The sequence below is a fragment of the Lissotriton helveticus genome, chromosome 11, assembly GCF_964261635.1.
Source record: "Lissotriton helveticus chromosome 11, aLisHel1.1, whole genome shotgun sequence".
In the NCBI taxonomy this organism is placed as follows: domain Eukaryota; kingdom Metazoa; phylum Chordata; class Amphibia; order Caudata; family Salamandridae; genus Lissotriton; species Lissotriton helveticus.
Window position 1 is genome coordinate 1,112,161,668 of NC_136072.1, and position 24,036 is coordinate 1,112,185,703.

Genomic DNA, 24,036 nt, shown 5'->3' on the forward strand with positions numbered 1-24,036 from the left:
AACAATAAAGAACCATAAAAAGACGCAAAAGCTAACAATCAATTGTGTAAATCATAGTTCAAAGGTCCGGTTTATAATAGCACTGTTAAGTACGGGGATTAGCACTGCAAAGTAAATATTCACAGGAGTGGCGTAGGATCAGGGCGAAGTCCACTCCACTGGGTATCTGCCAAGGAGTGCCCTGACACCTGGATAATATTGCTTAATTAGAACACCAGACCGTCCATCTCACACAGGGCCACCATATGCCACACAATATCAGCTCCTTTCACCCGGTGAGGAGCAGATATCACAGAGTGTGCAAACAGTAACTGGAAACTCCTGCAGAGAGAAGGTTTCCAGCCAATTGTATGGGGGATCTGTGCAGTCTATGTCCATTCCAGGGTGTGAAACCTCCCCAGGGCATCTGCTGATGACTGTTTTTTTTCTTCTAATCTGGCATATCAGTGACACACCTGTCTTCCTCAGAAATGTTTTCATGTTGACAAACAAAACTTATAAACTCTGAATTCACAAGGTCGTCACAGCAGGATGTCACGCCTCTGCACATGAAGTCTAAGTTAATAAAGATGGCTGCACCTACTAATGTTGCTGCAGCTGCTACAATTATAAACGATCTCTCCCAGGCAGGCCACAAGGACTAGTGCAAGCACTCGCAAAGCCAATAGGTCTGGAGTTAGCCACTAGCGCTTTTTGCTTGGTCAGTGCAGATCCTATTTTGTCTTTGGTGTGTTAGGGTTTTTGCAAAACGGTATTGATGAGGAAGTTTCTGGGCCTTGCTAAATTAAAAAAAACAACATTGGCTAAAAGCAAACAGATTGCTCATCAAACACACATTGCCATAGAAGTCCCAAGCAATGAAGGAAATTACTTTGCGTGTGCACGTGATCCAAATGAAGGAAGACAACCTGTAACTCATAGTGAAGTTAGCTAACGACTGCACTGGGCTGACTCTTTGCCGCATGCTGTAGTAGGCTGATAAAACTATGATGGACACAATAAAATGCCAATGGATGAAGAGGTCTGTCTATAGTAAAATCAAAAGCCATGGCTAACGCCAGACCTAAAAATGGCCAAAAAGAGGTCGGGAATGCATGTAATAGCTGGATTTACCGGTTAAATGTTTTTTGCAACAAGAAAGTACTGTAAGGCAACACATTTGTAACATCCCGTAACAGCCCTTGGGAGAAGTGGCTGTCAGTAGCCCATGCCATACACCCACCAATCCTTACAGATGCAATAGGTCTAACCAATGCCAGAGGTTGCAGGAAAAGAGAGCGCCTCAGCTGAGTCCAGGACTCGCACAGGTTGGAGCATTGATGACTGTGAGGTAGAGAGTGGCAGGAACTTTGAAGTATGTTCCATACCACAGATTAGTTCAGGGATCCCCATAGTTGGGGCACTGATGATTGCAAAGTGGGATGAGGCAGGAAGTTAGAACTGGTTTTCGGCTCCTGAGCTCAGAACTGGGAGTGTTGATGTCTACAGCGCAGCATGGGGCAGGGAATGTGAACGAGTTCTCGGGTGGCACAGCTTAGTAAGGGCTTGTAATAGTAGGGGCATTGAAACTGATTGCAGTGGTTGTCCCCTGGCCGAGCTTAATTCAACACTCACCATTGTTGGGTTGTAAATGAATACAAAGTAGGTTAGGCAGGTAGTTTGAAATGGCTGTTATGTGACTCCGCTCACTTCACAAATAACTTTTGTTGGGGGTGTTGATTAGGGCAACTCAGTGTGGGGCATGGAGTTAGAACTGGTTATCGGGTGACCCATCTCAGTCTACGACTCCCAATAGTTGGGACATTGATAATTGTTTGAAGAGGTCGTCTCCTGGCAAAGCTCTGTTCAAGACTCACCATTGTCGGGGCGTTGATGATTGTGAGGTTGTAGCCATACTGGAAGGTGCCGCCGATGCCAGCAGCGCACACGGTCAACATCAAAACACGAGCTTGGAGCTAAGGGTGGAAACAGAGAAAGATGGGCCGCACATTATTGACTTGTTTCTTCACACCTAGTGGTTCATTCACAGGAGACTCTTGAATCACTGTGAGGGAAAACAACCGTGGCTAGTGCTACTTGCCCGGGAAGCATCACTTTACACAAATGTATTCATGTTTAGGAGCATAAACATTTAAAGTACAGCATTCCTGTATTGTAATTTCCTTCTATTGCCTTTGATGAGAAAATGAAACCATATTTATTTGAATTCTAGTTACCCTCAGGATGGTAGTGTGTGTGTGCTGGTGTTTTCATGGCCTGCAATGATAGTGCAACACATGCAAATAATTTTTTTCTATGGTTTTACCTGCTATCTCCGAAAGCCTCCACAATATTCCAAAAACCCTGCATTCAAACTGGCTTTGACTTAAAACTTCCAATTTTCTACATCTCCTTTTTCTTTTCAATGACTCTTTCCTTCCTTTCCATGCTCTGCATGTCTCATTTCTCCAAGCACAGCCTACTCTAAGGGCCCCCTGGAATTGCACCCTCATTCCTGCACGGTGAGCATTCATGACATGGTGCATGCCATACCATGCAGGAAGGTGCTGCAGGCACCTTCACGGCGGAGGTAGGATAAGGCTCTCCTATGAGCCAAACACAGCTGCCGTCGTGAGACAGCCACTGCACCGCCGCACACCCTGGATTAAACTCAATCTGGTGGGCGGGCTCACCACAGCCTTGGTGGTCTACCTGGGACCGTGGCAGTGGGGTCCCATTGGAACACAGCCAAAGTTGTAATAAGGCCAATAATACCTAATCTCCTCTGGCTCATCTATTAATACCGCCAACCATTGTATAAATTCAGATTCCCCCCTACCACCATTTTACCAAAGACACCCCTAAGTCCTATTAATTGAATATACACCTCCCCCGCCCCCAGGATATTGAGTAATAGATTACAAATGTTTGCAGCAAAAAAAATGGGAATTTTGTAGCACAAAAAGGAAAATGTTGTGGCATTATAGCAGCACTTTATCTTACACACAATCATTCTTTTTCAGCCTTAAATCAATTGAAACTCTTTCATCTGAATATTCCGATTTGAAGTAGGCATGTTTAAAGAGTATGAGAGAGTTTGCCTCCAATACATTCCATGGTAATAACATTCTTTAATACAGGCACAGCTACTGGAATTAAGAGATTCAGTGGCTGCAGTTTTTCAGCATAATCATGGCTTGGCTGTATTTGTCACATAATCCACCATCTGCTGAATAGCCTGCAAATGTTAACCCAAAAAATAGTTTCTAGCTCAGACGGATGTAAATGTATGGCCACAGGTGTCACTGTGCAGTGGAAGGCCCTTCACAAAGATTGACAGGTCATCTTTCAGTTGCTTATTTGGGTGTTCATTTGCTACTAATAAAGTGAAATTGTTCCCAGAAAGAAGAAGGAGAAAGTTCTTTATTGTGCGATTAGTTACAATCATTACAGTAAAAACATTAATTCGGTCATACACATCAGCAGCATTGTGGACTTTACAGAGCCATGAACGAGGGATGGACACTTTTATTTTTTTTCGAATTCATAAAATGTTATAGATGAAAGTTGGTCAGTGTGTCCATCAAAAGTCTATTTATCTAAAGTGTACGAAAGTACAAAAAAAAAGTACATTTGATTAAAGTGCAAGCACGCCAATAAAATGAGATACTTGTCCCTTGGTGGATTGTATACCTACCACCAAGGCCCCTCTTAATATGGACTGCTTAGGCCCCAGTTAAAACACAATGGCTGAACTGTTATTCAAGACCTACAGCCTTATTCATCAACGGGCCGTTTTGCGAGCCCCTAATAGCGATTCATAGTGAATCGCTATTAAGGACTCGAAAAACGGTATTCATGTAGGAATTGCTAAATAAATAGCGATTCCTACACATTCCTTATTTGCGAGTAGCAAATTGCTAATCGCAAATAAGGAATACTCCCCATTCATTCCTATGGGCCAAAAGGCCCATAGGAATGAATGGGGAGTATTCCTTATTTGCGATTAGCAATTTGCTACTCGCAAATAAGATAGCGATTTAAAGGGTGCCAGGGGTGTCCAAAGGACACCCTGTAGCACCCCTTAAATGCAAATTGAAACAGGTGTTGCGCACACACATGTCCAAAGGACATGTGTGTGTGCAACATGCAACTTAGAAAAATGCTTTTAAAAGCATTTTTCTACGTTTTGGCTATTTACCGAGAGGTCTGACCTCTCGGTAAATAGCGGCCCAAAATTGCATTTTCGCAATTTTAAAATGCTTCATGAATTGCATTTAAGGAATCTCAAATAGAGATTCCTTAAATTCAATTCTTCGCAAATGTGCGAATTCTTAAATAGCGAATTTTGCATTAGGGATGATGAATCCCAAATGCAAAAATTGCACTCGCAAAAGGCAAGATTCTGAGAATCTTGCCCTTTGCGAGTGCAATTTAGCTTGATGAATCAGGCGGCTAGTCTTGAACTAAAACAAGTCTGCCGGAGGTGTCACCTCATGGAATTTCGATGAAGTCGCACGAGTGGTATAATCAGGGCCGGACTGGCCATAGCAGGCACCGGGCAATCCCCCGGTGCGACGCACCGGTGGGGGGGGGGCAGGGGGGGCGGGGTCGGAGGGTTTGGGCCCCTGGGGGCCGTTTTTGTTACAGGGCCGCTTTTGCAGCATAGCGGCAAAATCGGCCCTGTAGCAAAATCGGCCGAAAACCTGCCCCGGCAAAGAGCTCGGCGGCAACCCCAACCCGCCCGGGTGGGGAGGGAGGGGCCGGCCGATCACTTTGCCAGGGCCAGTTGTGGTTCCCATTCCGGCCCTGGGTATAATGTGTCATTAAGCGGGACACTGACAGGGCTTTTCCTCTCGGCTAGACTTTCATTGACACTGCATTTAAACCGGAGGAGAGTTGTTGAGCTCTTTGGGGAAATTGAACAGTTTATTGTAACACGCTTTCACTGTCCCTACCGGTAATGCTAGAGCAGCTCTCATAGGTCTAGCCTACAAGGAAGTTCATGGTCTTGGTCCGGACTTCTTGAACCAGAGCTTCAAACAGTATCTCCCGCAGAAATCTTAGGTCAGCAAAGACAAAATTATTATTAGTGTCCAGATTCAAACAAGTACAATAGGGAGGAAAAAGCATTGTGCTTGAAGCCTCCAGAACATGGAACTTACTTCCTCTCGGTATAAAAACAGCACCCAGCCTTCTTGCTTGTCTTAGGAAATTGGTAAAAACTCAGCTACTCAGGTCTTAGCACACCCTGTTACTCCTACTTGCCACTTGCAGTCGTAACTTTACAGCGCTTAGACGCCTCAGGGTAGTAATGCGCTTTATAAATCCAGATAACATAACATAAACTTCAGGAATTAGTCCACCAACGGTGAGGACTCGCTCTTCAGGCATGCTTCGACTGCTTCGCTGCAGGGTCTAATATTTAGCGAGCGCCATATTGGACAGCTTTTCACATAAGCAGAGGATGTAGGTCAATGCTTCTTCTATTTTTGCGCAGAATCTGCTGCGTCTCTCCTGCTCTTCCCTAATTTTGAGACCATGCCAGAGTGATTTTAATCGAATTAAGCCCAGTCGCATCCTTAGTAGCTCCTGTTTTAGTGCCGGGTTTAAAGGCAGGGAGAGGTAAGTCGGCAGAGCCCCTGGTTCGTATAGAGCGAGCACCCAGCCGCCATGGGCCAGGTTCTTGATTGTCTGCATGTCCTGCTCCCTTGAGTTGATTTTTGCTAGCTTGATTATTAATCTCGAGGCTGTTGGTAATGAGGAGCCACTAGAACAAATCTCTCGCGCCTCTAATGAGTCCAGTGCAGAGCTGAAATACATACACCAATTTGTCTGGGCATTCTTTGTGGTTTCCCAGATTATATTGTTTTGCGACTTTTCCTTGGCTTTTCTGGCTTTCACACAAAATATCAAGAATGTGGCTTTGAGTGCCCAGTGCTGTGAGATCAGGCAAAACTCCCCTCTTATTTGAGCGTGTGCCGTGCAATTCAGGAGATGAAAAACAAACTCTTTGATAGCACACTGATTGGGTCCTGTCGAGCCAGTTTGCCATTCTACCTCTAAAGGGGTTTGCTCCGTGCTTCCCTTGCCCCTGCTCCTCTTTTGGATTTGATCATAACCATTGGATAAGAGTCGATCTCATGTTATAATTATTACTTTTGTGTAACTTTTTTTGTCTTTTCTTGTTTTTCCTTTCCATGGTATGTTTCCCTTTTTCCTGTATTTCTAAGTTTTTATTATGTGTTTGTGGTTGCGGCATCCTCTGCACTGGGCCTAGCTGAAGTAGGCTGTTGCTTACCGGTGGGGGATCGATTTCACTTGCATTAAGGTTGCCAGGTGAGGCTTCTGCCTGTGTCCTTGCCCGGCTTTTCCAGTTCTTGGGAGATGCATCTTTATCCTCCTGGGTTTGATTGCTTTCTGGCCAGGGGGCTGTCTTGGAGTCTTCTGTTCTCTTGCGTTTTGATTTTGAACCAGTTCGTTATTAGTGTCCTGAGAGATGGCGGATTTTTTCAGGTCATAGATCAAAGTGGTCATCATTGCTGGTAGAGTCGCAACATTTTTTAATATTTGGCCACAAGTGCACGTATCCCACTTTTGTTCTGCTTTGACGGAGTCCTGAGCTGTAACAATTAAGTTGTTTAGGGTGTCTGACTTGCAACATATTTGTGTGTTTAATGTAGCAATTGTTTGCAGCATAGAGATTTGTACTTCCAGCTTATCTGCATGTAAAAGTGCAGCGGTGGCCATTGTACCAGTGTTTTGTTGATGTTTACAATAGCAATTTGAGATGTTGCGGCTGTTTGCTTTTCTGTAGTTCCATCTGGTTGCTCGCGTTCCTGGGTATAGGTGTAGCAAGTGCTTGAGAAATCCGAGCACCAGCTTGACTGAGAGGACCTTTCTTGAGTGATCTCTTATGGCCTTGCCCCACACGCTTGTCTTCTAGCTGGTCTTTTCAATGTTGCCAAGGCATTTGTCGGGGAACTGGCTTGGGGCGTGACTTTTGGACCTTCTATGATGTTGCTATTTGCAAGCTCCTTCTTATGTGGTGGTTGTTATTGTTCCTGTTCTTACGTGGCTCTCTACCTCTACTCTTTTTTGTTTGGGTGTCATGACATCTCCTGTAGTTGCTGCTCTGTCTTGTGGTGTCTGGGCAATAGGAGAGGGGCTATAGAGGCGTAAGTGCTTGAGGGGCCTACTCAGAGTTTCATAGCCTGGGGCTGTTTCTCCATTCCCAGTTAAATTCATGCTATCTTTCTCTGTAGTCAACTTTCCTTTTATTACTCATATCTGTCGGCTTAATGGAACCACTCAGCGCATTAGCCAGTTGATGGTCACACTATTGGTATCGTTCTCAGGGGCAGCTGAGGCTTCTTCTGTTGGACTCAGTGCTAGGGGTGGAGGGGTTCCCCAATAATGGACTTTTATTGGATCTGGGCTAGGACCTGAATTGAGGGGACTTGAGGTAGACCTTTGTTTTGCCTGCGGATGATGGTTCCTATTTGATGAATCCTCCGCGAGCCAACAATGTTTTTTTGGGGCCCGCTGTCTAGCCTTGTGCGGTCTGGTTCCTGCCTCCTGGTTGATTTTAACTGGGTTGTGATTGATGTTTTGGGATTTTCTGTCTGCACCAAGAAGCCCTGTATGTCATTCTTAGATGGTCTAGCTTCCCTTGTATTCATGAGCAAGCCAGGGCAGGATCCTCCTTGTACAAAGTTAGCCCCTGATTCTTTTTGTCCAATGTGGCTCCTTGGCGGTTTCTGGATCCTTGTTTGCAAATATACAGACGCCTCCCTTTCTGGTGTTTTGCAGATTTGTGTGGTCTCTGATGTACCTGGGACGGAGCATATGCTGCACTGCGAACCCAAATGTATTATTATTGCAGCAGTGGATCTTTAAGGATGAATAGTTACGGGTTTCACTTTTCCTTTTAGTTTTTTTGGCCTGGTGCTACCTATGCTTTCCTGGTAGGCCTGAGCCGCCTCACCCCTACGCTGGGTTTACTTGTTGTATGGCGGAGGCCATGGAGTGCCCAACAGGCATTTGGCTCCTTGCTATTTTTCCCAGACCCTTGGGTTACACCAGCGGGTCTTACTGCTGTCTCTGTACGTGGCCTCAAGTGGCAGGAGTAGAGGTTGAGGTAGCGATTGAGGTGACCGGAGATGTGGCCGGGTGGCAAGACGGACTGCGGGCCACCGAGGGATCAGTCTGGGACTGGGCTCTGAGGGAGTGGAGCTGCACAAGACTGCAAGCTGCACTGAGTCAGACCCTCCGTTCTCTGGAGTCTGGTTATTTTTTAAGCCCAGTGTCCACCACACCTCACCTTTTTTCACCTTGCTGTTGCTGGTGGGTTACTTGATGTCTCCCTTCGTAAGGGGTTGCTTGCAGTCTCCCTCTGCCCCTGCGTCCTTTGGGGCTTCTGGGTTGTCGTTAGTTGCTTGACGGCTGGAAGCTTAGGGCTGTGTGAGGTGTTTTCCCTCCAACAGCGCAGGACCAGGTCCAGAACCCGCAGCTGCAAGTTGGGACAAGCTGGGCAAAGCAAAGTACTGCTGTAAACCCCTCCCCCAGGGGTGTAACACAAACATGTCACAATATCAGCCAATCAGTGATGATACAGCACAGAAGGGCATAGGAGCAGGAGGATGTGATGTGTGGAGCGGATGGGTATGGTGCCGCGAGCATCCAAGCAGGATGTCCTTCTGTCATTTTTCAGACCCATATGCTGAGAACTTCATGATTTGTAAAGAGGTGCTTTTCAGCAGCCAATGTTTGTTTACATAATGGCTGGAGGGAGGAGCAGCAGAAACACAGGTGCGGGCACAAAGCTAATTCAATGCTTTGTTGTCTCGATGATCGCACTATACATGTTGTGCTTGGAGGACCACAATCTCAATATCAGTCTGATAATCTTGCCCCAATGAACTTTTAATTCTTTTGGTTATGTAGCTGGCAATATTTATTTTTTTGCTCATTGCTATGGACTGATTGGATTAATGTTTAACAGTGGTAGGAGAATTCACATACTTCAAGGATATTTTCACTATTGAAGTTTAAAGTGTAATAAAGAAAGATTAAATCAGAAGGAGTTTATGATCTCAGATGAAGCGTTTCAATGGAATTTATGTACATTTCTGAAGTTAAAGGACAGACACATGGCATCACAATTTAGATGACATAGAACGGACCAAGTGCACCATCGCTCACACCTTGAGGATGGTTGTTTTTTTTTGTCGTACTGTATCGGGACAGTTTTCATCTGGCAATCTCCCCGAATACGAAATTAATTTTTTTAAATGTGCTAAATGCTGCACTCTTCGGCATTTCAATTAACTGTAAATACGGATATTCACATTCCTGAGTTTATTGCAATTTAGTTTATCACCTTAGGAAGGGCGAAAGCCTGCATTGATTTTAGTGGGACTCAAATACATAACCTGTTAGTGACAATAAAAGGAAAGCTGTGAGGACTTAAGTCCTTGAGTCATTTGGCCCTAAGTATCAAGCCCTTTTCCCGTTCGCAAACAGGCTGATTCTCTGAATCAACCACACTTTTCGACCTTTATATGGCATCAATGACACAGATCTTCAATCAAGCGAACCTTGAATATCATACGTATTCAGATGATACACAGATCTACTTACAGATTTCCTCTCCAGACATCATCCTCGCCAGTGACACCATGATGAAAACCCAAACCTGGCTTTCAAGTAACCATCTTAAATTAAACTCCAAGGAGACAGAATTCCTACACATCTTCCCTACCCATTCAGAAATGAATCAATCACCTTAACACACTCAATTGTAAACGAGCCATTATAGATTCAACAAAATCCCTTGGAATAACCCTGGACAAGAAACTCAACATGCAAGCACACATCCCGGCAGTCACACGCAATGCTATTTTTCAACTCAACTTCCTCAAGAAAGTGGAACTGTACATCCAGCCACCAGACTTCAAGACTACAATGCAATCTTTAGATGTAGCCAGAAAACACTATGGGAGTGTCTTCTTAACTGGTCTACCTTAATCACGAAGGGCTCCATTCAGGGCAACACTCAATGCTGCAGCAAGACTAGTAACAAGAAAGAGACGATTAGACCACATCATACCCTCCCTCATGTCTCTCAACTGGCTCCCTTTCGAAACCAAGATCCAGATGAAAATAGTGTGCATAACGGACAAAGCCCTTTACCAAAAAAAAACAGGTATTTGTCACAAAACATTAAGATTTCATGAGGCAGCCACTCTCTACGGAGCTCCAGCTCCCTCCTGCTGGGTCCAACGAGATTTAAAAAAGAAAACTTACACCTGCACATTCACCAGATCTGCCACAAGAATCTGGAACTCTCTCTAACGCTGAGATCAGGGCTAATCCATCGACCATCTTCCTAAGCCAAGAGGTCATGAAGATAACAGACTCCTTACACATGACCTGGCCCACGATGACCTCAATTCTGTTGGACATCACAAGGTTTCTCTCACAAGACAATTTTATCTCCGGTCTCGCTACTTCAAATTACCTGATTTTTGTTTAACTTTTTTTATTGAGAGTTTTGGTCTTCATAGTGCAACATATTGCATATGCAAGTTAGATGTTATGTCAGGTACATACAGACAGGCAAATAATATAGACACATTCTGTAACCGCCATCCCATTAGACATCGCCCACATCGACTGAGAGTTATCCCATCGTTGAACTATATTTCTCCACTAAAAAGCCTGTGTGGGGTGCAGTGGGGTGGCTACCGCTGTGTGCCAGGCTGAGGGAGTTTCCGGAATGGCACGGGTTGGTATGTAGTCCCCTACTCCATATTAGTGCCCCTCCTTGCTTAATGACCAGTGTGCTCCCAAAGTGTATGTTTCTACTCTGCATTGTCAAAACATGAACATGAAACTGTGGACAAATGGTGGGGGGTGGGTTTGAGGCAAGGGGGAAATCCGGGGAATTTGCATAGATAAAGGGGGAGAGGAAAACAGAAAAAAAGGGGATATGGTGCGTCAGGTGTTTACTCTGCAGTGGGTACCAGTACATCTGTGAGATGCCTACGGTGTCAGAATCAGGATGGGGGATATCTACAGTGAGGCTATGTTTCCCTGCAGTTGTCTGTGAGCGTATCAAGTAGGTTCCCGATACATGACCGGCTTTTCGTATGGATCAGCTATTGCGCCATGGTATGTGCTGACGCTACCGGGGACAGGGGTGGGGTTTGGGACTGGGCTGGCGTGTCCCTGAGTGAAACGTCTTGTGTGGTGTCTTGCGTGAACTGGAACAGCAGTTGTGCGCTTCAAATTACCTGATAACCAAGTATCGGCACCCATAGCTTCTTCTGCTTAATCTCTTTCACAACACAGGTCAATACACAGGTCTCCAATTGGCTCACAGCTATTTAGTAAGGAACGGTACTATGTTTCTTCATACATAACTATTTAAAAACCGATCTATACTTATCCTTACTAAGGAAATGTGTCAAAATGTGAAATGGGTCAAGGGCAGCATACAATGTATATGTACAAGTATAAACACTACATATATGAAGTACACATTCTTCACAATTCAATTGACTTCGGTTGGAGATGTCTTATTCTCGTCAATCACAAGGAAAGTTCATTAGCACCATCATTCTCAATATCAGGACGTGACTTCTCTTCTTTAAAACCCCCACAACTGCTAACATATTTCATAAACGAAACCCTCTTCTCAAGGCATAAACAAATGAGTACAATGATGACGTCCAATGTGAGCCTACAGGACATCCTCTTTAGAGACTTACATTTCTGTTTCCTGATTAATTAAATCAAAGTATTTTTAAGAAAGAATAATGTGGGGAAGACATCCACTGTGAGGGTGAGGTTTATCTAGTATTGGTCCAGTAACTGGCTGGAATACAATGGGCTAGTGATACTGGTGGTGCTCCTGTTCTGGGTTGCTGCATCCGTGCAGAAAGGCCAGGAAAGGTGAAGTGGTCAAATGTACAGAAAGATTGGAACAGGATCAGTGGCTGTATAATGGGCTCTGTGTTCCAATAGACAAAGCCAATAGGAGGGTTCTTCAGGCTCTCTCAACATTACTGGACTGTCAGGAAGTGGGGATGGAGTTGATGTATATCGTGTAGGGTGCCATGTGAACAGGGAAGTGGCACTCCAGACCTGCTTGCACTAAGTTCCTTTCAGAGAAGGAGCAGTGCCATTGATGTCTGAATTGAGGCTGCACATACAGAGGACATGTTGCACTGCAGTATACTGGCAGGCCACAGACTCTTGCATATTCTAGAGATGTGGTCATCTTGGATTAGCAGATATAACTTCCCTAATGGTTCACAGCATCCTCTACTAGCTAGGCAACCGTGATACAATACTGCTACAGACAGGACCCTGTCACATGGCTATTGGATTTTTCTTACTAAGACCTATTGCTTCCTACAAATATTTCTCCCACTGCGATGGGGAAATAGTTGTTTTGCTTGTGTGGTGTTTCAGGTGTCATGCTCCCCTAGTAATCAAAGGCAAGAATCTCTTAATATCATTTTGTTTTAATACCGCTCACAAATCATCCAATCGTTGTTTATTGGTAAGAGTTTTTTTAAATGTGAAAACATTCTTTAGTTCTTGTCTGAGTTTCTTTGTGTTTATCCCGAGTTTCCTTGTGCAACCCAGATCTATTTGGTAAGTCTAATTGCGATCAAATCATATTGACTTTTTGCTTTACCTCCGAGTGTGTTACCCTTCTTTCAACACCAAATCAACCAGTCCCACTGCCAATTCGTCATGACTTCCTTCCTACATTTTTCTTAAATCTCTGTCACAGCTGACGAATAGACTCTCATGTAACAAGGGTTTTTGGTGTGTGTGGTCAATGTGGTTGCTGTCCTTCGCTCAAAAATAATAAACTGTGACAGCAGAGTACTTCCTATGATTAAAATGTAATCCAGCACATAAGAACTAGTTGTTGTCCATCAAGTGCCCTTTAACAATATATTTCCAATTGATCTTCTATTTAACATCCGATAGGTAAAGGAGCTGAGGTGAGGCAAAACTGTCAACTAGTTGGCATCAGCAGCTAGATTGACAGGCTGTTGCGGCTCTCCCATGCACTGTTGTACTGTAATGTGCTGATTTAGGAATCAGAGATAAGCATTATTTTAACGTTAAAGTAATCAATTAAAGTTACAGTTTATTCATGTCCTTTGCATGCTATTTTCTGAGCAGTGCTTTGATTACTTTGCTAACTGCATGTGAAGTAAGAGTTGGAGAGATTTAAAGACAAGAAAATGATTGCTAGACTATACAACAGTAGTTTAATTGTTCATTTTCCCAATGTGTTGAACTATGGTTTGAAAGAGAACCTGAATTGTCATCAATTCAACGAAAATATTTTTTTAAACATGCATGCAAGTATGTTTTTTATCCTAGTTACACCTGAAGAAGGGCTAATGAGCTCGAAATGCATTGGATTACCTTCTGGGATTTTCAGATCATATTCGCTATGTATCCTGGGTTGTGGGGCCTGACCAGGCTCCAACATTTTGCATGAGTTACGCACGAGCACAGACGGGGCGCGTTCCAGGGGAGCACACATCAACACATTGCCTTAAGCATCATAGAACGTTGAAACTACATCATACTAAGGAGTGCATTCTACCATTTACTTATGAAGTTAAACCTCTTGCCAGGCCCAAACCTTCCTTTTTGATACGTATGAGCCATCCCTAGGGTAGGCCCTGGACAGCCCAGAGGGCAGGATGTAATGTATTTAAAAAGTAGGGCATGTACTTTTAAGTTTTGCCCTGGTAGTGAAATACTCCTAAATTTGTTTTTTACTACTGCAATGCCTATATCGCCCGAAGGATAAAACTAGGATTAACTTATTACATTTTATAAGCATAATTTCCAAAGTGGAAGCTATCACTAACTCAAGTTTGGTGTTTCTGAAATCACAATTTAAAATCCAAACTTATGGTGTAGTCGGATTGTAAATTTCAATTGTTAAAATGCCACTTTTAAAAAGTTTAAAAACAAAAAGGGGGAGGTTGGACCTATTTTTTGTCAGCACGACTAAGCCACTATAAATTGAACAATCACCAAAAAACGCCAAATGTGACACTATTCTTAAGAGATTTTTTTGATCAGGCGCGGTGCGTCCATTGGGGCGTTGGGGCGTAGCCCCACTAAGCCACATGGAAGCACGCACGCTAAGCAGGCAAAATGCAATTGTATTTGCCAATGCTCCTTACCTTGACCTTCTGTCCTCGACTCCTTCCTCACCTCATGCGTCACGCTGCTGAAGCCTGGGGGTGGGGCGACACCGGCTGGGCTGCGGCAGCTTGTTTGAGTGGCACAGGGCTATAACCAGCCCGAGCATGCGCAGAGCACAGGCTTCCACCTTTACAAGGGACCCAAGGGTGCTGCTTCATGCCGCCAGGGCCGCGGCAGCCCCCGGGTCTAAATGGGCGATCAGGGCGAATACTAACTGTGCCCCCCCAGGCACAGTGCAGCCACGTCACCGGCGCACACAGTCACGCTAGACCTTGTGCTGGTGCGTGTAGTGAGTTCAGTGACTGTCTGCTGAGTCTGACTGCTGGCTGGCTTCGTCACGTCGTCACTGTGACCACCTCAACTTTTCTATCTTGCAATAAACTTCACACTTGAAGTTATTCTATGTATGTTGTCCTTCATTGCAACACTCGCGCAGACTAATTGCCGGCTCGCACCTCTTATGATAAAACTCGTGTCAGCGCGAAACGGAACATTAGGAGGAGGCCTGGAAAACTGACCATGAGGCCTGCGAGACGAGTGCCAGGGCCCCTTCTGGAAACGGGAAGAAAGGAAGGGAAGAGAAGGAGAGGAGAGCTGAGGGGGGGAGGGGACAGGATGGGAGGGAGGGAGGAGAAGGAGAGAAGAGAGAGAAGAGAAGAGAGAGGAGAATTGAGGGGAGGGGAGGAGAGGAGGGTAGTGGGAAGGGTAGAGAAGGGGAGGAGAGTACATGAAAGAAGTGGAGCTAAGGAGAGGAGGGGCGGGCTGGGCTGGGGAGGGTGACCGGCAGAGGAGGAGAGGAGAAAAGGGGTAGGGGATGGGAGAGGAGAGGAGAGGAAAGGAGGAAGGAATCGAGAAGGTAGGATGGAAAGGCCAAGTACAGAAAGAAGGGCAGGTTGAACAGAGAATGAAGGGAGAGATGGAGGAATTAAGGCACCCACTTCTACAGTCTTTAAATATTACCATTCTACATACTGTGGTAATTACTGTGCAGTAATACCTGTGTGCCTGTCATTACAGATTTATGGCCAATCACTGTGTGACTTTAGTGAAGCCATGCAGTAGCGATTGGCCATGGCTGTGTGTGTGGTGACGTCCCAGGTGCAGCACAGCCCACGTCACCGGCGCACACAGTCACACTAGACCTAGTGCTGGTGCGTGTAGTGAGTTAGTGACTGTCTGCTGACTGCTGGCAATTGCTTTATTAACCTTCCTGCTTTCTCAAATTTGCTTGAAAGTGCACCATTTTTCTTCTCTTTTTTCAAAATTTTCTCTTATGGTGGTTCGGGCTCACGGCGCAGTATGCCAATCATTTTACGCCCTACCACTTTCAAATGTCACCAGCCGCCCCTGCAAATAACTAGTGCATAAGAAGGAATCAGTGCCCGACAGGATAATGTGTTCGATTATGCAGGTTTGCAACCCTTAAGATTTAGACAGTGCTGAGCACCAGCAGTTTTTTAGAGGGGCGCTCGAAACGGGTCTCTATCGGGCTCTGTTTTGTGCCATGGCACAGGGTGTCCGGTTTTTTCGGAACTGCAGGCACATCGATGTGCGCGTGCTTACACTGCTCACCTCTCAGTTACGGTATGACGTCATGCCAGGTAAACATTGTAGGGGAAGGGAAATCCTTTAAAGAGAGTTATTTCTTCCCTGGATTTCCTTTCTCTTTTTCAAACTCTCAGGAGCAGCAACATTTGTTGAGGTGTCACCAGAGCTTTAAGTGGAAGCTTTATCAATATTATATAGGACAAATCCATAGTTGCTGCTTATTTATCTTAAGCAACTAAAAACCATTGACAAAGACAATAGCCCTGACGTGTTTTCAGTATGATGTTACTTGTTGTATCATATATCTGGATGCAATTACAGAAACAGCAAAATACAACTCAGGTGGCACACTATGCTAAGCAGAGATTTTTAGCTTAATGCTTTTAAGCCACGCCCTAATTACAAAGGCCACGCCCCTTTAAGAGCCACCCCCAGCTTTTTATCCCACTTAAAACCCTGGGTACAGAGATAACCCAAACGTACCCAAGCTAACGAGATCCGGACAGCAAAACTTGTGGTCAACCATAGGAAAATTTCGTAGGAAAAAGTGAAAGGTCGAAACCAGGTGTTCTTAATTAGGGACGCCAAGTCGTGCAACGCATGGAAATGATGCAAACTGAAAACAGACTGCTGAACTATAGGAAAAGTGCACTGGGCTGCTAAGTGAAGAAAAAAGTAAAAAATCGGATCTTGTGAAGAGCATAATGCAAATGCGTAATGATTAAACGGAGCTAAACTACAATGCCAAGTACTGCTCTTCACTTTTATTGTAATCATGTAAACCAGTGTTTCCCAAACTGTGGTCCGCTGGGGCATTCCCTTCCAAATAGCGAGTCTCAAAACCATGTACAAATGTTTTGCGGTCGCAAAACACTCACAATTAGCTCCTACTTAAAGTAGATGTTAATGCATTCGCATATGGGAAGGGGTCCCCAGGGGACCTCTTCCCCTTTGCAAATGCATGCAAAATAATTTTTTAAGGGCTGGCAGTGGCCCAGGGACCTCTGCCTGCCCTTAGAAAATGGATCAAAAACGTAATTTTCTTTTTTTTTTAAATGCATGGCAAACGGGCTGCATTTTTTTTTATCTGCTTTATTTAAAAGCAGTCCCAGACATGGTGGCCTGCAGAGCCCAGCAGGCCACCATACCTGGGAGGGCTGGCATTCCCAATGGGCTCACAAATTGCGAGAGGCTCAATAATATTAATTAACCTCGCAATTTGCGACCCCATTGGTAATCCCAAACAGTGTTAAACCCACTGTTGGACATTTCATTTTAGCGACTCGCAATTTGCCACTCGCAATGTGTCGCCAATTGCGAGGTGCTAAATGAAATGGTCGTACATCTGGACCCAAAATCATTAGAACTTTGAGTATTTGTTGTGTGTGCACACGTGTATTTTTTTCAAATTACTGTTTTATTATTTGAAATTTAACTCATACAAATTTCTTGGGGGTCCCCGGCTTCCAGTGGTGACTCAATGGGGGTCCTCAGGAGTCAAAAGTTTGGGAATCACTGATGTAAACAGTTACAAACACATGCTACATTATACGCTGGGCACAAGTCGGGGATACACGCGGGTACACGGCGTCCACCCACTAATTTCACATGGTCAAAGGTTGGACGGCGTACACCTTGCAAGAAGTGGCCTCCAGTGAAATATGCTGAACTACTCCTGGTGTGATTTTCAGACACCAGACACTTTCAGCAGCGCTTGCAGGTTCTCTGCTTTCTTTTAGAGCGGAAAGGTGAATGGGGCAAGGTGTTTTTTCGTATTTTAGACTTCATCTGGGCCCATAACAAATGCCGAATTTAAGGGGCCATTAGGCCTCCTTTTGTTCCACTATCCTGACAGGGAGCTTTACGAGCCTCACACCTCAATGCAATGGAGGGGAAACAAAAGCACACATCTTAGCTCTTCACAAAATACTTTAGAGACATGCTTTTTGCTTTGTTTGATCCCTGTATATAAGATATGCATGCACTGTAAGGATGTCAAATGTGCTGGTCTGTCCCTGTATTTACACAAATAACATTTTAAAATACCATTATTTTATTTTTCTATAGCGCTAATCTTCCCAATGCAGGGTGTCAGAGAGCTTTACTTCACACATACACATTATACATTGACAATAAATGATATGATGTGTTATAAAGGACAGTGAGCGTTACATGCTGTAGGAGTCAATTTAAGAACTGCAAGCAACAAAATGATCTCTGTAATAAAAGCAGTAATCCATTAACCTAGCTACATTAAATTAAAATCTTTAATTTGATTCAAAGCTGGGACTAGAGAAAATACAGAACTCTCCAGCAAATGCGTTACCCTCTGAAGTTACCTTACCATTATTATTATTCCATGAAATGTACTGCCCACACAAAGATCTCTGCAGCAGGTGCCTTAACCCCATAAGATTTTTAAAAATGCAGACTTTGCAACCAATTAAGCAGAATAGATATGCTGCCACATTTCTTCTGGTTGCCAATTTTTTTGTGGCAGAGTTTTTACAAAATAAATGCATACGTTGAGGCATACATTTTGTGTCAGTGATGCGTCACTTTTTTGGCAAAACCCTAACGCAAGATCTTGTTTGTTAAATCTTGTAATGTGCTCAAATGTACTCATGATAGACCTAAGAAACATATGTGCGAGGTGTTAAGATTTGATGTCACTTCCTGTGAGGTCATGGGTTGTGATGCCACTTCCCGTGATGCTGTACTGTGATGTCATGGCCCATGATGCTACTTTTATACTGTCTAACTCGGTTAGTGCCCCCACTTCTATTTTTAGGACTTGTGCCCTGATTATACGGTAGTTGCGAAAGCGCTAGGAAGCCTATGGGTAGCCATCTGCTATACAAAAACCACAGAATAGACTGTTGTAATGTCGATATACAGAAATCTTGATGTGCAATACTCCTAAACAAAATGCCATATTTTACAATTGCAGCACTTATTAACATATGAATGCTTAACATTTTTAGGTCTCGCGCCTAGCGTTACACTCCGTAGCAGTGCTTGGCGCAGCGCGAGGCATTTTGTAAACGAAAAAAGGGGTTTTCAGAGCCACTTTTCACAGTAAAATGCTCGTGCGTGTCCTTTTTTTGTTTACTGTTACTTCATTGGCCTTGGCGTTGTTTCCATAATGAAAGACTTAAATCTATTGGCTTTTTCCGCGAGCATTGCTCCTCCCATGGCCTATTGGTGTCTATTACGCGCATGAAGCTCGTAACCGACACCAATAGGCCGTAGGAGGAGCAACAGAGCTACGGGCATGGTAAGAAAAATAACACGCCTTGCTGTAGCGCACGCGCGTGTGTCTTTATCGATACAGAGAAGTACAATGGTAGGAGTGAGATACAAGCTGGAAGAATGCGCATGTTTACCAATTACTTTATTTATTTATTTATGCATTTTTATGTACTACGGACTTTACACCGAGGCGTCAGAGCGCTTCACACTAGGAACAGAACTGATAAATGAGGAGAACATAACACGTGAACATATTACAAAAGCAGACGTTAACTTACATAAGGTAAAAGTGATAGTTGTGAGTAAACAAAATACATGAGAGCAATGACACGCCTTGCTGTAGCGCGCGCGTTTCGCAATTACGTTTTTTTTTTTTGTTGTTGAACGGCGTGCTTTAAGGAGCAGTAATAGAAATGACATGCCTTGCTGTAGCGCGCACGCGTGTGTCTTTATCGATACAGAGAAGTACAATGGTAGGAGTGAGATACAAGCTGGGAGAATGCGCATGTTTACCAATTACTTCATTTATTTATTTATGCATTTTTATGTACTACGGACTTTACCCCGAGGCGTCAGAGCGCTTCAATCTAGGAACAGAACTGATACATGAGGAGAACATAACACGTGAACATATTAAAAAAGCAGACGCTAACTTACATAAGGTAAAAGTGATAGTTGTGAGTAAACAAAATACGTGAGAGCAATGACACGCCTTGCTGTAGCGCGCGCGTGTGTTTCGCAATTACGGGCTAGAAGTACAATGGTAGGAGTGAGATACAAGCTGGGAGAATGCGCATGTTTACCAATTACTTTATTTATTTATTTATGCATTTCTATGTACTACGGACTTTACCCCGAGGCGTCAGAGCGCTTCACACTAGGAACAAAACTGATACATGAGGAGAACATAACACGTTAACAGATTACAAAAGCAGACGTTAACTTACATAAAGTAAAAGCGAAAGATGTCAGTAAACAAAATACATGAGGTATCAAAAAGTGCACATTGCAAGTGTGTAGGTTACAAGAGAAAAGACAGTACAATTAGAGTAATAATACTGCAATATATGCTAGATGCTTAGGCAGTAGAACCAACGTTAAGTAGGCAATGGTAGCACTTATGCAAGTTTCCTTATGTTTTCAGTCCCTCTCCCGGGCACTTTGTCTATGATTGTTAGAATTTACCTTCCACCCCCGAAAACAATTCACTTGTCCCCTTAGGCTTTTCTTATGGATGCGCGTGTTTACCAATTACGTACTTGCAGGTGTACAGCATTACTTAAGTGATATTTAAAACACCATTTACTTGTAAATTAGACTTGTGTGTGTTTAGCAATTACGGGCTTTTTTGGGGTGAACGGCGTGCTTTAAGGGATTAAACTGTAGTTGGCTGTCTGCACAGAGGAGTATAATGGTAGGAGGAGTGATATACAAGCAGGAAGAATGCATGTTTTCCAATTACGTACTTGCAGCTGTCCTGGACTAGTGATGTATACTGAAACAAGTAGATGAACACGCAGTGATGCATACACTGACCACAATGTATGTACAAAGACACACTCACAAACAGGAAGTTATACTGAAGCCACCAGCGTACTCTCATATGCAATGTTCAGCTACAAACCAAGAAACACAAGCACCAACACAGAGTCTGAAATATAAATGTACCCACAGGCCTGTACACAAGTACAATGTTCCAAAACAGCCATACTTTTGTAAGATACCCCTCACACGCCAAGTATTCATTTGATGTCATGCTTCATCATTGGGGTCTTCCTGTTCTAGCTACAGGGCGGGGCGTGCTGTGACTTACATACACATAGGAGCACTTTTTATGACAAACACTATGTGTTTTGCACGTGCGATTACTGCACTTGAAAAGGATGTTGCTGTGGGGGCCTATGTCAGTCCGTTGTAAGCGTTTTCAGGTTACTTTTCCTGAGATTCGTTTTAATGTCCGCTACATTAGGTCTGTGTTTGCGTGTTGTCCTGAGTATATGCGGTACTATAAAGAAGGACATACAGTGGCTACTAAATGTACTGGCATGTATCTGGGCAGGTACGAGCAACCAGGCACAAAGACAGAGACACAGGCTTTCACAAACAAACATACACAGAAGCAGACTTATACACACTCACAGACTACTCAAGAATTCACTGGGCTATCTTCCACACATGCCACCTGTAAGGGTAGTGGTCTACTGGCCATGCTTCCTCTGTTATGCTCTATACCTGCTATTTGCAAGTGGGGTTGTCCACTTGGCACTACCTGCGAACATGGACAATGGGAGAGACACAGGCTTTGACAAACAAACATACACAGAGGCAGACGTATACATACTCACAGGCCACTCAACAATTCACTGGGCTATTTTCCACACATGCTACCTGTAAGGGTAGTGGTCTACTGGCCATGCTTCCTCTGTTATGCTCCATACATCCTATTTGCAAGTAGGGTTGTCCACTTAGTTACCTTCGGTCATGCACAAAGAGATAGACACAGGCTTTCACAAACAAACATATGCAGAGGCAGACTTATACACAGTCACAGGCTACTCAACAATTCACTGGGCTATCTTCCACACATGCTACCTGTAAGGGTAGCGGTCTACTGGCCATGCTTCCTATGTTATCCTCCATATATGTTATTTGTCAATAAGAATGTTGTAGACACTACTTCTCATGTATCCTGTATATGTCATCGTTAATAGAAATAGTCTAATTGTCACTACCTATGATATTTTTCATACTAGCCATTTCTAAGGTTAATAGTGTACTTGGTAATATCGCTACTAGGGTTCATATATGTTATCTTTAAGGTTCATGTTATATTCGGCAATACACGAGCAATGCCACATACAGTTCTTGTGTAAATGTAATGCTCTCTTTAGCAGGAGCTCTTAATGCCTCATAAATAAATAATAAAATCACTATTAAAAGTGCTCTAATTACAACATCCCTGCTATATACCTTCTGTAATATTATTTATCTGCTTAGCATCATCTACATTCATGAACTTTAGCTGTTTTGCACACAATAGGAATACAAATTTACATATAAAATGCAAAATATAGGCGAACATGATCACAAACAGGTCGTGCAAAACGCTTTCATTTATTCATTACAAAAACTAAAAGTACTATCAGTTTCACTTTTACTTTTGTGACCTCTTCTGTGATCCGGATGTCTTTAATTACCATTTTGTTACTTTGCCCTAGCATTCTTATTTGTTTCTTTTTCTAATGTTCTTCCTCCTTGTTCTTATTTGGTTAACAGTTGTTTTGGCTGAGGGATGGTGTTCTTGTGAACAGATTCTGGGATGCAGTTATTGAGGTCGGTGATGGCGAACAAGGTATTTTTAGGTTGAACCTCATGAGCAGGGATTTGGAATTCTTGTGTGCATTGCTTGCTTCAAGCAAGGAGATCCAGTGCCCAAATTCACCTGACTACTGTGCTCAGGATATAAACAGACATCTTTCTGGAACTTTAGGATGCAGCCCAATCGATGGTGAGTATTCGGCCGTCTCGCTGTCATCCTGCATTTGGGTACCAGGTCGAGAAGCATTGTGGTCTGAGGGCTGAGGTTTCTGCTGAGACCTAGGACGTCTTAGTTGGAATTGTGGCTTTGTCACATGACCTGATATCTGATATTAATACAGTCACTTAGTACCTTAGTTTGTGTATCTGCCATAATTGTAACAAGCATTTGCAATGCAATAGGTCTCGCATTATTACAGTTTGAGGTATTGGTGTTGCATTATTTAGCAATGCCAATAGCTCAAACTTTAATAATGCGAGACCTATTGCATTGCAAATGCTTGTTTAAATGATGTGCTATTGAAATGTGCCTCGTGATGTTGTGTGGTATGTACTCCTGGTATGCAGAATAACATGTTTTACAACGACTGCAGTACTTCTTAACTTGCCCATGCTTGAAATGTCATATTATGTGCTTTTGGATTATGTCAAAGTAAGAAAACTATTATTACTATCTAGAAACTATCACAAGTGCAGAAATTGTCATATAATAGTACATGGGTTGTCGGTTTCAGTAATTTAAACAAAAGCGAAATACCCAAACATGTCAGTGAATAGTGAATCGAAAACACAGTAGTGGAGCAAACCAAACATGGTGTGAGTTTCAAAATCACTGAAAACCAGTTTATAACACATCTGCTATGTGAATAAAACAACGTCATAGTACGAAATAATGTCCACAGATACGAGGGGTGTCATCATGAAACATGTGTAGGTGATAATTGTAGTTCTATCGGGAAAGCAGATTGGGATGACATCTAACTACCCGAACCCAAAGGAAATAGAGGCAGATTAACAAGGGAACCACGTTAATTGTAGGACAGTCAGAGTTGTGAATACTCTGCCAGGAAGAAGAACTGATGTGCTGCTTAAGGACTGCTATTCTGCTGGAGTGGTGCTCTGGATAACATACTGCTTTGCTGTGCTGACCTGCTGTCCTCCTTGCCTGGGTGAGAAGGATTGGACCTTCATCACTGACTCCAAGGGCTAGTTTGCTGGCCTTCTGACCTGAAGCCTTAGGGACATACCAGGCTTCGATTCACATTGCATCTGCACTTGCAACTGCTGCCACTCCAGTCCTGACCCTTGGAAGTTGGCCTTAGGTGCTTACCGGTGAAATCGTTGCAGTTTCTCTGCTGAGCGGTGCACCCTTGAGCCAAATTATGCATCTCCTCGGCTAAGTGGCTCATCCCCCAGTTGAACGGACGCATCGCCGCTACTAAGTGCATTGGGCCCGGCACAGAAGGTTCGCATAAACCTCGCATCTTTGAAACTGATGCCTCACCTAGGTTGCGGCACATTACCGACCCAGATGCTCGCATCCCTCGTCGACAGCAGCTCCGTCAACGCTGACCTCTGCATCGCAGCCTCATAGCTCTTCTAAACCAACCTCAGTTGTGCGTCATGTCCTCGAAGCCCTGACCGCTTCACAAGCTCCATTGACGGAGTTCTTGACGAAGCACA

At 43.8% G+C, this 24,036-nt stretch overlaps 1 protein-coding gene across 3 annotated transcripts in view; it reads right to left on the minus strand.

Moving 5' to 3' along the window:
- The window catches only part of SLC2A11 (solute carrier family 2 member 11), a 405,158-nt gene that overhangs the window by 65,681 nt on the left and 315,441 nt on the right, over positions 1 to 24,036 (minus strand). For all 3 annotated transcript variants that reach the window (XM_078667813.1, XM_078667812.1, XM_078667811.1), the window contains exon 2: positions 1,857 to 1,955. In XM_078667813.1, the coding sequence (XP_078523939.1) occupies positions 1,857 to 1,937 (81 nt within the window). In that variant the 5' untranslated portion in view covers positions 1,938 to 1,955. The remainder of the gene's footprint in view (positions 1 to 1,856; positions 1,956 to 24,036) is intronic.